Below are 14,770 nucleotides of genomic sequence, written 5' to 3'. Positions count from 1 at the left end.
GTGGGCGATTTAGTGCCCACTCATTGGTCCAGTGACGGTGTTATGTCATACGGCCGCCTGTGAGTCCTCGCCCCGGGGTTGGGTCCTTTATCACAGTTCGTCCACATTGTTCAAACCGGCAGAAGGTGATCCAGCGTGTTTCTGCTCACTCATCATGGCATCGGAGGAACCTCAAGCCAAGAAAGTCAAACTTTCAGAGGAGGACAAGCCGGCGTCCGCCACCAAAACCTCTCCCGTCAAACTAAGGTGACCCGAGTTAAATAAGCTAACAACCTTGCCCTTGTGAAGACACCGGTGCAGTGCGTCAGCGGGAATCAAACACAGAATCTGGGTCAATCTTTATGCATATATTTGGTTCTAAACCGTTTTCCTGCATGACGGTCTCACTTTATAACGGTGGCGCGAAGTCCTGTGGCGTGATAATGATCTACAGCTATCACATGGCTAAGTTGCTCCATTGTTGACCACGCTTCCTCTTTAAAACGCTTACAAAAGTTGTCTAAACTCTCGTACTAAATATACATTGTGCAAAGAATCTGATAAAGGTGGTGACTCGCAGCACTGGAAATAACTGGCGCTTGTTTGTAGCCACCATGCGCGCACACTTCACAGGCCACGCCCCCAAACAGTCAAATATGATCAGCGGTTGTAGTTTGTTTATGATGTATTGATGCGCTCAACATTCAGATGTGTACAAGTTTAGTAAAACTAAGACAAACGTGTATGGCGAAGTACTTGAAGATGTGTGTAGGGTCAGGTTGATGGCCGCTGAGGAAGCTAATGATAAACCTTGGCTGATAAGAAAAACCACTGAAGGCTGGATCATACCGTTGTAAAGTTAAGCTTTGCATTCTTTGCCTTAAATGTTTTTATTTTCTTTTTCTTGCACTATTTACTGAAGATTTTGCCAGAAATGTTTGGATCTCTCAAAAGTACATATTCAGTCAACGTTTTGATTTAAAAAAAATGTATTTTTATTAACTTAAGTGTTATGAAAACTGGCATGTTCATTTGTTTTTCCTTTTTTATATACTTGCCTTGTATAACATTTTCCACTTTCTTAAAATTAGATTACTCTCCATGAGAGTCAATATGACTCTAGTCTTATCAGCCGGGTTGTTCGACTTCATCATTCTTATAATTTCATGATGAGAGCAGTATTTTTTTTACTTTTTTTTGCTCTTACTGCAGAATCCTTTATGGTTCATTTCTCGCGAAGCATTTATCATTGTTGTGTTAAATATAATTCTTATGATTATTGGTTCACCCAACCGTGTAGTGTATAAGCCTCCATTCTATATAGGCGTCTATGACCTTTTATTTGTAATCTCTAACTGCCAGTTGGGGATGACCAGTTTGTCGATATTAAGCTGCTGCTTCCCTGTTTGATGACTAAATACAGTTATCCTGAAAGTCAGTATGCACTCTTGATCTAATCCATTTATTCATATGAGCCTGTTCTTTTGCTTTGCTTGCTCGAGGGCTCTGTTTAATAAGCCAGACCTGGCCTACAGGACAGTGTTATTTCTGTTAGATATTGTAAATATTGAAATAGTAATTTAATTAACAGTCATTTGCACAGGTGGCCCTTTATCCGCATTTATCCGGCCTTCTGGACATCATGGAGAAACTGACCATGTAGAAGTGTTTCTGTCTTGCCTTCTATTTCTGCTGTGATCTTCAATTTTATTTATTTTAGTGATTTTTTTAATTAATTAAAATAAATAGTAAACATGTAGGAATTCCTTTTCTATTTTGTACGTCTTATTTATTTTCATTTTACCATTTAGTTAGGTGAACATAATGTTTATTTTAAGTTAATTGATTAATATCATTTAATGGTAATATTCATAGTATTTAATATACATGTAATAGTTACTATATATGTATGTATAGTGAGTAACTATTATATAAATATTATTAATATTGTTATAATCCTTTACAATTCTTCCTTTAACTTTATATCCAGCATGATAAAAAGGCACAGTATTATGGACAGAAAAATGTAATATCTATTAAATTATTTTCTATTTGATTATTACCTAGTTAATCTTAAAGCAGCTTTGTTGGTATTTTAAACCAAGCCTCATTGTATAATGTGGCTCCTCTGGAAATTTAAATACCCACCTCTGTGGACTGCAGAGGACTGTGTGCTGGATCTTAAATTGATATCAAGATGATGATTGAAAGGCAGCAAGGAGTAGGTTAACAGGGTCACATGACTTCTGTTATGCATTAGGCTGACAGTTTCATGTGTCATTGTGTTTAGATGAAAAGAAGCAATAATGCCTCGCCTGCATTTTTTGAAAATAATTGATCTTTAAATTCACTCAAATTATTTATGACTTTTGATGTTTACATCATTACTAAAACTTGAATGCTAAGTGGTCTTTAAAAAATGAAAATCCTTTAAACAATACCGTCAATGACCTTTTGAGGAATTTGCCTGGAACCATAATACTCCTGTCCATACCTGCCTTGTTTAACTTGTCCTCGACTGTCAGAATTAAGGATAGTCAGCCTCATTTCATTGGATGGAAGGCTTTTTTTTTCACTACTCATGGGGCACGTAGAGCGTTTCATACCTGCGAACAAAACAAATACCTAAATTCCTAAATATGTCCAACATCTTTTTATTTACTTAACCTGCTATATTTTGCAGACTGAAGTCGGTTTTGTCGCAAATGCTTTTGCATGGTCAACAAACCTGTTCAGCAGCCTCCTTGTTGTACAAGGGAAGATGTAGCTGGCAGCGATAGCCAATCAGCTCGCAGAGCCCACCTCCCCATCTGGCCCGCCTTCCTCCAGACGGCTGCAGCCTGCCTCTGAGAGGGGGGAGGAGGAGCCCCGGTTGCAGGGGAAAATCGATCTGGCGGAGCTGAAATTGTGAAGTTTTCCAATGCCTTGCTCTTTCTGAGCGGGCTTTCGGTTGCTCAACAGGTCTGAAGGGATCCAGCTGTCACACAGAAAGGGGAACAACATGTCTGCTGCGAGGTAAGTCCTCCTGGCATGAGCAGAAGCTGCTTGCACTACGACAGGGATGGCATCAGTGTAATTGGCTGCATGTCTTAAGTGGCTATCGAGGGTGGGATGGCTCCATCCGATCGGGGAACGAAACCATCCATCCGACATAATGGATGCTTTTGTAAATATCCCATTTGTGCTGACCAACGTTTTGAATTTCCTTCCACATGGTCTGCTCACTCACTGAGATAGGAGCGCGCACATGAGCGCTGTGTCTCACTGCTGTCCTATATTGCTCACCAGTCTGTCATGAGGTGTGAGATGTTCAGTGTGTAAACGTCTGCCTGCTCCACAGCGTTTTCTGTTACTGACCCCGTGTGTGCTGTTGCCCCAGGACTGCGCTGCATAAACCAAAACAAAGGCAGCTGCTGTCCTGATGTGGTCCTGCCACAAATGCATGAGCGCGAGCACATGACTGTAACTCACTTGTCTGTGAATGTGCAGATGTTTCACAACGGTTCCAGGAAAATGGCAACTTCAATCTACAGAACAAACAGACTCCAAACAGGAACATAAACAAGGACATCCTGCGTTTGGCGTTCGGTTGTAAATCTTCATTTAATATTGTTAGAGTAAACATTTAATTTCTTAACACTAAGCCTAAGCAACAATGTCAGCACTGCCGTCTGGAAGCATCCTGCTTGTCAACCGCTCACACTGTGGTCACTCAAAAGATTTTTCTCTTTTTTCAGTGGTTAGCATGAATATTCTCCTTGCTGCTGGCTATTTGCAACAGCGATCCTCCCCTGCCTGTAGCCAGGAAACCCCATGTATTTCAGTCTCACTGGTTCAGTTGAATATAACCGGTTTCTTATTTTGCTCCAGATATTTCAACAAGAAAACCGTTAAGATGAAATTTTTGTGTCTTGCAGTCCAAACACACTGTTCGGGATGGGAAATCCTTTATTGGACATTTCAGCTGTGGTGGACAAAGACTTCCTGGACAAGTAAGTCACTTGTGATTCATTGCGCTGAACTTGGTTTAGATGGTCCTGAACACTCCAAAAATGTGTGAACCTCAACACTAAACCTTTATTACACATGATCTGGTCATTACCTGCAGGTGACATAGTAGTAAAAGTAGACTGTTTTGTAAGTCATTAGGTATCTAATCCAAGCACAAGCGCAGTTTAAGTCCGCTAAAGGTAAACGGTGAAGAACAGCAGGAAAAATAGTTGTCGACTGCCTTTTGTTGATGAGGAACCTGCTCCGTTGGTGGTTGGGTCTTATCATCGAACATTTTAGCTGATATGTTGCTGTCGCATCACCTGATCACTCCAGGGTGGTTGAGAAACAAAACTCAATTTTTAGAAAAAAAAATTTAACCATGCAGAATCTGTCAGTTGCCTGTCCTTCTAACCATATGATGGTAAATAAAATCCAGATTAGCCTTTTGTTGGACCCATGATGCTTCCACGAAATTGCTCATGGTTCTTATCTAGGTGCTGATTCTCTTGCTGCTGAGCCTTTCTCTCACTCTCAAGCTATTGTGTTTGGGGAAAAAAGTGACACAACTGGGTCTGTCTTATGAGACTCGGTCAGCCTGTGTGGTATCACAGTGCATTGACCAGGGCAAAGGGCATGTGTCGGCCCCTGCTCACAGTCCACACTCCTTGCGCAAACCCCAGGATTAGTGCTGAACGGTCAAACCCAAGCCGGTAGCATTTAATGACTGACCAATATAGGCATTCCTAAAATTTACTTTTATGTGCATCCGTTTATAAAATATAGATTTAATATTATTATTTTATTATTGTCTGTCACAGGCATTTTCTGCTATTATTTAAGTGTAGTGTGCTGTAATATTTATGAAATACTAAATTAGTAGTGCTGAAAATGGTTTGAATGTGAGGACTGCTCTTGGAAATACTAATAAATTGCACTGAAAAACTCTCTCCATACATTAAGTTGCCTTCGTCGTCCATATATATATATATATATATATATATATATATATATATATATATATATATATATCTCCATCAGACTTATATCAGCATCCTGATGAGTAATTTTTGGAAACTACGGTTGGTAAATTAACATGGCATGAGGGCTGTCAACAGATTAAAATTTTTATCTCAATTAATCGCAGAGTTAACTCAAGTTAATCACGCATTTTGTATCTGTAATTTAATGGACGATTTTATCAGCACAAAAGTGGCCAACAGTGTTTCCAATGTTATGCCTTTAGCATGTTTTTGAGCCTTTTCAATGCGTTTTTTCCAACGAATATTCTTGGCAGTGTGTCATGTTTGGTTGCTGTAGTGAACAAATGTTTGCATGAGGAAATGGTGTGGTTAATTGAGATTAAAAATTGTAATCTATTTTATATTTACATATCGCCGAGTTGTTCTCTTACCATAGACGTCTTGGTAACAAATTCCAATAAGGCAAATGGAATTTGGTCAGAACTCCAGGGATGAATAGCAAGAAAAGGGTAGATGGCAAGCAAGCAGCTGTCGACCCCCCCAATCATTATTTGAATCCATTGCATTGACTCAAATCTACGATGATTCACGCAACTATCCTGCATCCCAAAGTAGCAAATATCAAGGTTAAGCTTGATAAAAAGGTTTTCATGTCACCACCTGAGCCAGCCTGCGCACAGCAGGAGCCCAAGTTGTCTGAAACCGTCGTATGAAACCTTATCATATTGTTTACTTTCATTTCAGGCCTATTTGTGGAATTAAAAATTAACAAACTTCTTCATGTTTGCAGGTACGGCCTGAAACCAAACGACCAGATCCTGGCCGAGGACAAACACAAAGCCCTGTGAGTTGTGCTGAGATGAACGCTGATGCAGTTAACCGGTGCCGGCAGGCCTCTTTCTCGCTAACACGATTCCGTCATCTGGAGTGATCCAGTCAAAACAGGGTCACTCCAGCATGTGCCTCAACATGACCTCCGCTCTCACTCAGGGAGACAGCTACATGTCGTGCACAGCCAATGATAAAGCAGGACGCCTCACCTCCCTGAGAACGGAGCAGGAAAGCAAACATTTAACCACAAGCTGATAAGAAAACACGTTTCAAGCTTGAGTGGCCTGAGATGTTGCGCGCAATGTTTATTATGTTTATGTATTTAGGCTTTCAGTTTATCTAACATATTCAATAATGAATGCCGTCTGCTAAATTATCTCAGTTTTTGTTTGTTTTTGTGATCAGACTTGCTGGTGCTATTGGCGCCAGAAGCACATTCAACAAAATGGTAATCTCAGGATCTCTCTACATCCTGAATGTCAAGCGCTAACGCAAGATGATTTCATTGAAACCTTAAACCAACTGCCACCAACGCTGTCAACACAAATGTCTATTTAAATAGCATATATATTTGAATAATATAAGTGGGTTTCGCTTAAGTAAGAGAACCTGCTTGGCTTGTGCAGAAAGGAACCGCCACCCGTCTTTAGCTAACCTCACAGAGCTTTGCTTCATAATAGGTAGGTTGTTATGATGAAAATGCAGTAACAAAAAGGGATGAGGGGTTAGTTGTTTTTGCAAGTTAAACCTGTAACCAGATGCGTGGGCAGCTTCCAACTACCGTACCAAGGAGAGCGAGTATTGTGTCATTCTGCACCCAGTGAGGTGCGTCCTACAGCCTCAATAGTTCACTCACCAGCTTCTTGTTGCAATATGAAATCTTGGTGTGGTGTTTATTTGATGAGCTTCACCTGCAAAAACAAGTACTCAATAAGGACTCATTGTAATAGCATGTAAAACTCTGAAATACCATCAACTGCAGCAGCCATCTTTGCATTTCCTTTGGTGTCATCTGGAGGTGGCGAGAGGATGTGCTGTGTGAAGATATCGACTGTAGCACAACGGTTGCGTCTGCCCACTTGTAAATGCAGTTAACCGACATAACTGATAAACACACTGAAGAAGCTATATGTGAAAGGGGCCACAAATAGTGTCAATAGTGGCAGTTTTTAAATATGTAAAAAAAATCTGCCCATTACATTTGAAAATATATTCAACTGAAATGTCGCGTGGAGCTAATAGTAGCCTCCAAATTAATAACAATATTAGTTCTTGTTGCATTCCAGTTTAGTCAGTAGTAGGAGCTGATAAGAGGCAAATGCTATGTTTGCTAGTAGAGGAGATTCTTTCTGTTTACGTTCAGGGAAGCCATCTTGGATTGCGTACTCCGGGTGGTGAGGATTCTCCCACTTTCCGACTAGGAAATCCGACCTCGGATGTCATAACCTGGCGGCGTAACTGGGAATTTCCACAACTGGAACGCAACGCTACTGCTACTATTTAGCATTAGCAAACACCAGCACATTTGGTGAAAATGTGAAAGCTGCAGCACGTGAAGTTTGTTTGTTGTGTGATGTGCTTTACATCCTGCCGTCAGACAGGTTAAGCACAGCAGTACATTTCGAATTTGTTTCAGTTGAAACGAATTAGTTTGGTGTGCTGGTGTGAGACACAGCGATCAGATGCCTCTACATGTGGTAGACACAAGTTTGAATGCGAACATGCTCTGTTCAGTTTGCCTCGTGTCTCCACTAATCTGAGATGTGGCCAAGTCATTGAAGTAATCAGCTCAGCCTCCAGTCCTGCTGTTTAAGTCCATTTATTTAATGAAGTTGTGCAGCAGATCATTAAATCTGCAGTTCTTAAACGCAAGACCAGGTTTTCTAAGGGTTTTGAAATCTTTCAATTGAATTTTCAGATGGTCGTGAGCCGTAAAATCAGCCCTCCAGCTCTGTGGAGTTTCTGAAGTCGGTGTCTTTCGGCTCTGTATCGCCACTATAACACACAATAATACACTTAAAAATTGGCCGATGCAAAAAACAATAGAAACAGCAATAAAACAATACAAAAACATTAGTTTCAAAGGGAGTGTCTTCAGAATTGGGAGGCCCAATTACTGAAATATCCACCAGGGATGATGTCGGTTTGTCCATGTTTGTGGAGCAGTTTGTGGTTTGTATTTTTATTCTTCATCGGCCCTTGGAGAGAAATTTGGAGTTGAGTGGTGTTCAGGGACTGAGAATGTTGCATAGCTCTCATGACACTTGCAGCAGGCTTTCCGGGTAGAGGAAAATCTAGTCTCGACTTGAACTGCCTCCCCTGCGACCCGGTTGGCTTCCTGTCCTCTTCTTTGACTTGGTCTTTTGTTGCAGGTTCGAGGAGCTCATCAAAAAGTTCAAGGTGGAGTATCACGCTGGAGGAGCAACGCAGAACTCCATCAAGATTGCTCAGGTCAGTCATGCTTACCTGCCTCGCGTTTCCACAGCTCCAAAGCTGAAATGTCTCATTGGTCTGCAGTGGATGATCCAGGAGCCCCACAACGTTGGCACCTTCTTCGGCTGCATCGGTAAAGACAAGTTCGGAGAGATTCTGAAGAAGAAAGCCGAGGAGGCTCACATCGACGCCCATTACTACGAGCAGGATGAGGAACCCACTGGCACTTGTGCTGCTTGTATAACTGGAGATAACAGGTGAGAAGCTCCATGTTTGCGACGTGAGCAATCGCATGCTCATTTTTTCGTTGTCTCAGGTCACTGGTCGCAAACCTCGCCGCTGCTAACTGCTATAAGAAGGAAAAGCATCTTGACCTGGAAGAGAACTGGGCTCTGGTGGAGAAGGCCAAAGTTTACTACATAGCTGTGAGTGGTGAGCGGTCACATTGCTCTGCTCCTGGGTGACTTTGTTGACTGAGCCAAACTTTGCCATCCAGGGGTTCTTCCTGACCGTCTCGCTGGAGTCGATACTGAAAGTAGCCAAGCACGCCTCGGACAACAACAAGATCTTTTGCTTGAACCTGTCAGCACCCTTCATCAGCCAGTTCTTCAAGGGCAACCTCATGCAGGTCATGCCGTACGTCGACGTCCTTTTCGGCAATGAGACGGTAAACTAGCATAACCTCAGGAGATGTTCTTGACAGCTGAGTTGTTGATGATTGATATTTAAAAATAATTTTACTTCAGGAAGCAGCCACTTTCGCCAAAGAGCAAGACTTCGAGGTGAGAACAAAACATTTAAGCTAGCATGTTTTTAATGCTTTTAGCACATGCTAACATGTTTATGTATTAGCGTACACACTTTTATAGTGTTTGTAATGTATCAGTGGATTGAAATAAACATTCATTCACTCAGATTTCAATTAATCATATTTCTTTTTGGGGGACTGTAGACTGAGGACATAAAGGAAATTGCCAAAAAAGCACAAGCTTTGCCCAAAGTCAACACAAAGCGGCAGAGGATTGTTGTGCTGACGCAAGGAAAGGATGACACTGTCTTGATGTCTGGTAGGTTCATTCCGCAGCATTTTGTTTTCACTCCATATTTGATGTATTCATTCATGTTTTCGTCATCAGCCAGCAACTAAAAATCTGATATGTTGATCGATTTTTCATTAAGCTAAAGATTTTTGGTTCCTTTCTGATAACATTTAAATTCAGATGGACTTTTTTTTGATAATAATGTTATATTCCCCTGAATGAACTTTGAGTTTAATTAAAAAAAAAAAAAACAACGTAATAGTTGACTAAATTAATGTCTCTCGTTCTTTGTGATTTTTCTTTATATATCTTCACCTAAATGAATAAAGTTGTTTCCATTATGACAGTTAATTGGTCACATAACAATGTTTTTTTTTCCACCCAAAAATCTCTTGTTATGCGATTAAATATTTTTTTTTTTTTGCTATGTTTGTCGAATTCCATCTCTGAGATTGCAATGGTCACTTTATCAATAAAATGACGTGAACAAGTCATCGATGGGCTTTTAAAATAAAATGACTGCCATTTTCATTTGAATACCTCAGTCAGTAAAATGTTACTTTTTAAATTTAGTTAAGTGCAGCTTTCTATACATTTCTTTATCCATATATATATATATATATATATATATATATATATATATATATATATATAGCCATATCCATTGTTGAGTTAATAATCTTTTCCGCGCTCAGGTGATAAAGTGGAGACCTTCCCTGTGCTCAAGATTGACCCAAAAGACATAGTGGACACAAACGGTGCTGGTGATGCCTTTGTAGGAGGTGAGATCAAAATCTTCTGTATCTGCATCTTTAAGTCAGTTGTGATGTTCAGTGTAACACTTCTCCTCCATGACACAGGCTTTCTTTCTGAGCTGGTCCGGGAGAAACCTCTTGCGCAATGTGTGAAGGCCGCTCACTACTCTGCCAACGTCATCATCAGACGAGCAGGTTGCACATTCCCAGAAAAGCCCAACTTTGTATGAGGGGTTCTTCCAGCTCCAAAAAACCTGACTGTGACCTCTGATTCCTGACGACTGCAGTGTTCCAAGAAATTTAACTGTCCATTTTTGGGCACTTTTTTGTGCCTCAGTACACGTGCCTGTTTAGCAAATGAAACTCTTGTTTTTGTTTTGGAACCTAGGATTTGCTTTTCATTTAATGTCTCTTAAGGTGCAGCTGAATTGATCTGTGTCTCAGCCATCATGTTTGATGACATTATTTAATGAAGTGATAAATCACTGCCAATATTCTGCATCTTTCTGTGCAGTAATCATGTTTATTCATCTAACTTTGAGCAGGCCAGTTTGTAGCCCATCATTTTCCTTCCAGGAGTTTTAAGATTGTCTGATGGTCACTGTATAAATGTCAGCCGTCCAACATGTGTCGCCTGTCAGTTGTTTGACAATAAATGATTGAGAGGTTGAAATGTTGGCCGGTCATCACACACATTTCCAAACCAATGACATAACCTTTCTTAAACAGATATTTTGTGGTCACTTCCAATTCCATCTATGTGCTATGATAAGGTTATGCCCACAGCTGTTCTGCTCTGAGTCTTCAACAGATGACAGTCAGCTGTCTAAGGTGTCCAATTTTAGCCGCTGTATTCCTGACCATAGCTGAAGGTGGGAGCTAAATGTGGAGAGCTGTGCAACATCAAATCCGATTTCTGGGATATTAATGTGTGTTTTTAAATCACGTGTGGACACAGAAAACATAATCGCATTACAAAAAAAGGTCATTTATTAATTTCAAGCTTGTTGGTCTTTTAGCTGAAGCCTTAGCTGCAGTCTCTCCTCCTGCAGTGAGATGTCAAGAGATCTGAGTTGTTTCAGGAAACCATGATTGGGCAGGATGCACCGTCGTTGTCGCACATGCTCGATAGCATCCACCACAGTTAGGTTGTGTTTCATCATCAGGTAGGCCAGCACCAGGGTCGCCGACCTGCTGCGGCCCATCACACAATGCACCAGTATTTTGTCTGGATAAATAAGAGAGAGTTATTTCCTAGACAGAGAGCGAAATTGTTTTTAAACTCGGTCACTCACTCTCTGGGAGACTCAAGGCCTCGTGGATGAAATGGGCTGCGGAACTGAAGAACTGGGAGATGTTGAAAGTGGGTTTATCATCTGCTTCAACGCCAAAGTACTGGATGTTCAAGTCACAGTAGTAATCGGGTCCCGTCAGGACATTGTTCCACTTCCCTTCAGCCGCGTTCAGGACGTGTGTGATACCCAGTTCCCTCAGGCCGGGCCGCTCCAGAGCCGTCTTCCTGTTCCAATCACACGTGGTTAGACACTGACTGTCATGTTGAGACAGGATCTCACTCACTCACTCATCCCCGATGTATATGCTGGGCCACACTTGATTGACATGTGTGAACTGAACAGCTGTGCCCGTCCAGAAGAGCTGCTCCAAGTCCAGAGTTCCTGGTGTGATGTAGTCACTGTCGGGATCTACCCGCACTGCTGCGTACGGGTTCCTGCCCCTGGATTTCACCATGCAGACCGACATGGTTCACAGCTGTCGGAAAGAAGACCACACTGGTCAAGTACAGCTAGCTACGTCTTTGGCAGGGGTCAGAACACTGAAACTAGTTTGAACTAGCAAGGTTCACTCATCATTTTTCTACAAGCCAGCTTGCCTGGGCAACAACCAAATACAAGACCCAGATTTCCTGGTCTCACTGAGGTGTTCTTGCCTCGGGACTTCCTCGCGATTGAAAACCTTGTTTATAATAGGAGCCATCCTAGCAACCACACACTCCACTCTTCCAAGATTTTCACCCTTTTCCGAAAGAGAACCACGATCACTGACATTGAGGGGCTGATCCTCATTGACTTTCTTTTTTTACGCTTAGTGTCTGTCATTTTATTTCATTTTACACAACACTACACCACGGTAAACTTTTTCCAGATATTTCTTGACTGTTATTTATCTACTGCAATGACCTCAATCGGACAGCGGGTGGGTGTAGCTCCTTCAATACAAAGGAGAGCCGAATAGGTGCAGCAGCCAACCATTTTAATGAATGAAAAAAAAAAACATTGAAACGTTAAAATCTGATGAAACCGTTGAACGCTTCCAACATCTAATCATTTTTTTAGTCAGCCCATTTATGTGGTTCTAACAAAAGTTACTATATAAAGATCAGGTGAAACATAAATACAAGATGCAAACTTGACTGCACAGATCAAAGTCATTTCTCGGTTATGTATAGATCATACTGCACTCAGTCACCTGCTAATGGGAATTAGATTATAGTTCAAATAATTCATTTGGTAAAGTTTCACAGTCTGTGTTCCTTATATACAACTTCAAAGCATGTTCCAGGCTTTTAATTGTTTCCATTATCTGTGACAGTTTTATAAAATGTGAGCTTCGAACAGCAATAAGAAGAGATAATACTGACCTCTCTCAGTCAAGACTCCCTCAGCTGTGCAGCCTTCTCAATGAGCATGTGTGTTTGTGTACAGAAATGCTCCCACCGGTTCTGACTTTAACTCTTTATTTTTAGTCACACTGACACACACATTTGCTTTCTCTACACCTTCCTCCACCATCTCTGCTGTGACAGGAATAGAGTGGCGGCGGCTCGGGAACTGGTGAGGCTGTTGTTTACGATTGTCTTTGGAAGAACCTGGCACGTGTCGACAGGTGTTTGTCACTGCACTGGAAGCTTACATGAAGACGTGTAAGACAACGCGTCAGGGATTAATAGAACTGTGAGTTTACGGCATGACTGAAATAAACAAAGCAATTCCTGCGTGTAGTGACCTGCCAACATTTACTGTGGATGGGACAGTAGTCCACGCCTCCTTTCTCTCTCCAGAGTCTTGTCCAGGCTGCGGAGCTGCTGCAGGAAGCCGGGGTTTGGGCAGATGTCTCTGTGCGCTCTGACAGCAGTCACCGCCTCTTGTAGCCTCAGACCTTCAGCTATCATGAGGAAGGCCAGCACCAGCGTGGCAGAGCGGCTCACTCCCATCAGGCAGTGGACTAACACTCTCCCTGGCACAGAAACAACAAGGTTGACGGCCAAAGCAAGTCACTTTGCTTGTCGGCATCACGACTTGCCTCCCTGGGCCAGTGCGGCTCTGATGTATCGAGCTGTAGGATAGAAGAACGGGCTCAGGATGAACTCTATTGCATCATCAGCCTCGACTCCGTAATAGTCGACAGCCATGTCTCGGTAGAATCGAGGTCCAGTGTTGACACAGAAACCAGTGGCTTGGCAGTGGCCAGTGGGTCGATGAGCAGCATTTACTATATGGCTGATTCTCATACTGTGAAGAGTGGCCTTGTCTCGTGCGGCGACCCTGAAACGCAAACTGAACTATGAGTGTGTGATGGTGAGCACCACTGATGCATGAACGTACTCATTTCCAATATAAAGGTTAGGCCAGACTTGATTGACGTGTCCAGTGGGGCGTCTGTCTCTCAGCAGAAACTCCAGCAGCTCTGAGACAGATGGAGGATCGTACGGTGGATCCCTTAGGGACATGCTAGCAAACAGAAACACAACGGCTAAAATACCACCACAAATATAGGCGCATATTTGTGAAAACTCACCCTGTTTTGCAGCGAGAAAACCCTCCTCCTCGTCACCACTCGGCACCGCTTGCTTCCATTTATATCGGCGTAATTGTACACGCTGATGTGACTCAGAAAACATTTGCACCTCTCCATGAAATGTTCGATACAATTTTGGCTTCCTGCCTGAAGCAGGGAAAGCGTTATTGCATTGTCCCCAGGAACATCTGTTTGCTCGCTTTTCATGACAGGAGACTGTTATGCAACACACAACGGCAGCGTCTGTGCTCTCCAAAAATATCCACTGTCTCTCCGTCTGGACACAGTGAATCACTGAGAAATACATATCTACCATCAACAGTTCAGCTCCCATATATATAATGAAGCATATTGAGGGAGATATGTATTTATGGGCTTTTTTTCTGCTGTAATATTTGTTATTTTTGTCAATGAAAGTGTATAAACTGTTCTATATTAATATTTTATAGATCACTGTTATTTGTAATAATTGTACCTTTCAACTTGTAAAAAAAATCAAAATGTCAGTTCAAATGAGTAAAGAACATGAAGCACTATGATCATCCTGACTATTCCTCTCGATCTAATTTATCAGCTCATCATCAGTCGTCTTCTTTTTCTGGTATCTTCATCTCCATCATTCTTCATCTTCACATGAGCTGTGCCTCTGATCTACCCATGTTAGATCTTGTCCTTTGTAGTCACTCTCATTGACAACTTCACATCTAACTTCCTGCACCTTTTAACCATAAAATATACTTATAACTCACAATTTAGTGTTTTTTTTTTTCATTTAAAACTACTCCACATCAACCTTCAATCATTTTTTTAGGAACAAATAACAATAAGAAAATGAAATGGTGACTATTTTACGGACATTAGCTACATGAATGACACAGTATTGGACCAAAATCTGACATGAACAAAAATTAAGAACTGCATCTGGTCATCATGTATTCATCTG

The 14,770-nt window shown here is 41.6% G+C and overlaps 3 protein-coding genes across 4 annotated transcripts; 1 reads left to right on the top strand and 2 right to left on the bottom strand.

Moving 5' to 3' along the window:
• Positions 1 to 99: 99 nt before the first annotated feature.
• On the top strand, positions 100 to 10,669 carry LOC128764644 (adenosine kinase-like). The gene is made up of 11 exons (XM_053874556.1): positions 100 to 246; positions 3,897 to 3,971; positions 5,743 to 5,796; positions 8,156 to 8,234; positions 8,301 to 8,473; positions 8,533 to 8,641; positions 8,713 to 8,883; positions 8,963 to 8,998; positions 9,169 to 9,283; positions 9,952 to 10,038; positions 10,117 to 10,669. The coding sequence occupies exons 1-11, from the start codon at positions 155 to 157 to the stop codon at positions 10,239 to 10,241; spliced, it is 1,116 nt and encodes a 371-aa protein (XP_053730531.1). The 5' UTR covers positions 100 to 154; the 3' UTR covers positions 10,242 to 10,669.
• A 340-nt stretch (positions 10,670 to 11,009) lies between these two features.
• On the bottom strand, positions 11,010 to 12,820 carry LOC128764646 (dual specificity phosphatase 29-like). Its single transcript, XM_053874560.1, has 4 exons — positions 12,671 to 12,820; positions 11,594 to 11,781; positions 11,307 to 11,530; positions 11,010 to 11,239 (listed from the first exon to the last, which is right to left on the bottom strand). Exons 2-4 carry the CDS (start codon positions 11,770 to 11,772, stop codon positions 11,010 to 11,012), a joined length of 633 nt encoding a protein of 210 aa, XP_053730535.1. The 5' UTR covers positions 11,773 to 11,781; positions 12,671 to 12,820.
• On the bottom strand, positions 12,115 to 14,161 carry LOC128764645 (dual specificity protein phosphatase 13-like). Of its 2 annotated transcripts, none has more exons than XM_053874558.1 (3): positions 13,635 to 14,161; positions 13,329 to 13,574; positions 12,115 to 13,262 (listed from the first exon to the last, which is right to left on the bottom strand). In XM_053874558.1, the coding sequence occupies exons 1-3, from the start codon at positions 14,159 to 14,161 to the stop codon at positions 13,046 to 13,048; spliced, it is 990 nt and encodes a 329-aa protein (XP_053730533.1). In that variant the 3' UTR covers positions 12,115 to 13,045. The 2 variants fall into 2 exon arrangements, with proteins under 2 accessions (XP_053730533.1, XP_053730532.1); XM_053874557.1 differs by having other exon boundaries at positions 13,046 to 13,262; positions 13,329 to 13,586.
• Between the last annotated feature and the right edge of the window lie 609 nt (positions 14,162 to 14,770).

This window comes from Synchiropus splendidus, chromosome 9 (assembly GCF_027744825.2).
Source record: "Synchiropus splendidus isolate RoL2022-P1 chromosome 9, RoL_Sspl_1.0, whole genome shotgun sequence".
Classification (NCBI taxonomy): domain Eukaryota; kingdom Metazoa; phylum Chordata; class Actinopteri; order Syngnathiformes; family Callionymidae; genus Synchiropus; species Synchiropus splendidus.
The sequence above is the reverse complement of the archived record's forward strand: the minus strand, read 5'-3'. Positions and strand labels throughout refer to the sequence as shown.

What these genes read in the sequence shown, in the direction of transcription:
- LOC128764644 (XM_053874556.1), top strand. Translation starts at nt 155, where the DNA reads ATGGCATCGGAGGAACCTCAAGCCAAGAAAGTCAAACTTTCAGAGGAG. An exon ending in ACCTCTCCCGTCAAACTAAG is followed by an intron (nt 247 to 3,896) that starts GTGACCCGAGTT and finishes TGTGTCTTGCAG; the next exon opens with TCCAAACACACTGTTCGGGA. An exon ending in GACAAAGACTTCCTGGACAA is followed by an intron (nt 3,972 to 5,742) that starts GTAAGTCACTTG and finishes TCATGTTTGCAG; the next exon opens with GTACGGCCTGAAACCAAACG.
- LOC128764646 (XM_053874560.1), bottom strand. Translation starts at nt 11,772, where the DNA reads ATGTCGGTCTGCATGGTGAAATCCAGGGGCAGGAACCCGTACGCAGCA. An exon ending in AGCATATACATCGGGGATGA is followed by an intron (nt 11,531 to 11,593) that starts GTGAGTGAGTGA and finishes TGATTGGAACAG; the next exon opens with GAAGACGGCTCTGGAGCGGC. An exon ending in GGCCTTGAGTCTCCCAGAGA is followed by an intron (nt 11,240 to 11,306) that starts GTGAGTGACCGA and finishes TTATTTATCCAG; the next exon opens with ACAAAATACTGGTGCATTGT.
- LOC128764645 (XM_053874557.1), bottom strand. Translation starts at nt 14,161, where the DNA reads ATGGGAGCTGAACTGTTGATGGTAGATATGTATTTCTCAGTGATTCAC. An exon ending in AACCTTTATATTGGAAATGA is followed by an intron (nt 13,587 to 13,634) that starts GTACGTTCATGC and finishes CTCATAGTTCAG; the next exon opens with TTTGCGTTTCAGGGTCGCCG. An exon ending in GCACTGGCCCAGGGAGGCAA is followed by an intron (nt 13,263 to 13,328) that starts GTCGTGATGCCG and finishes TGTGCCAGGGAG; the next exon opens with AGTGTTAGTCCACTGCCTGA.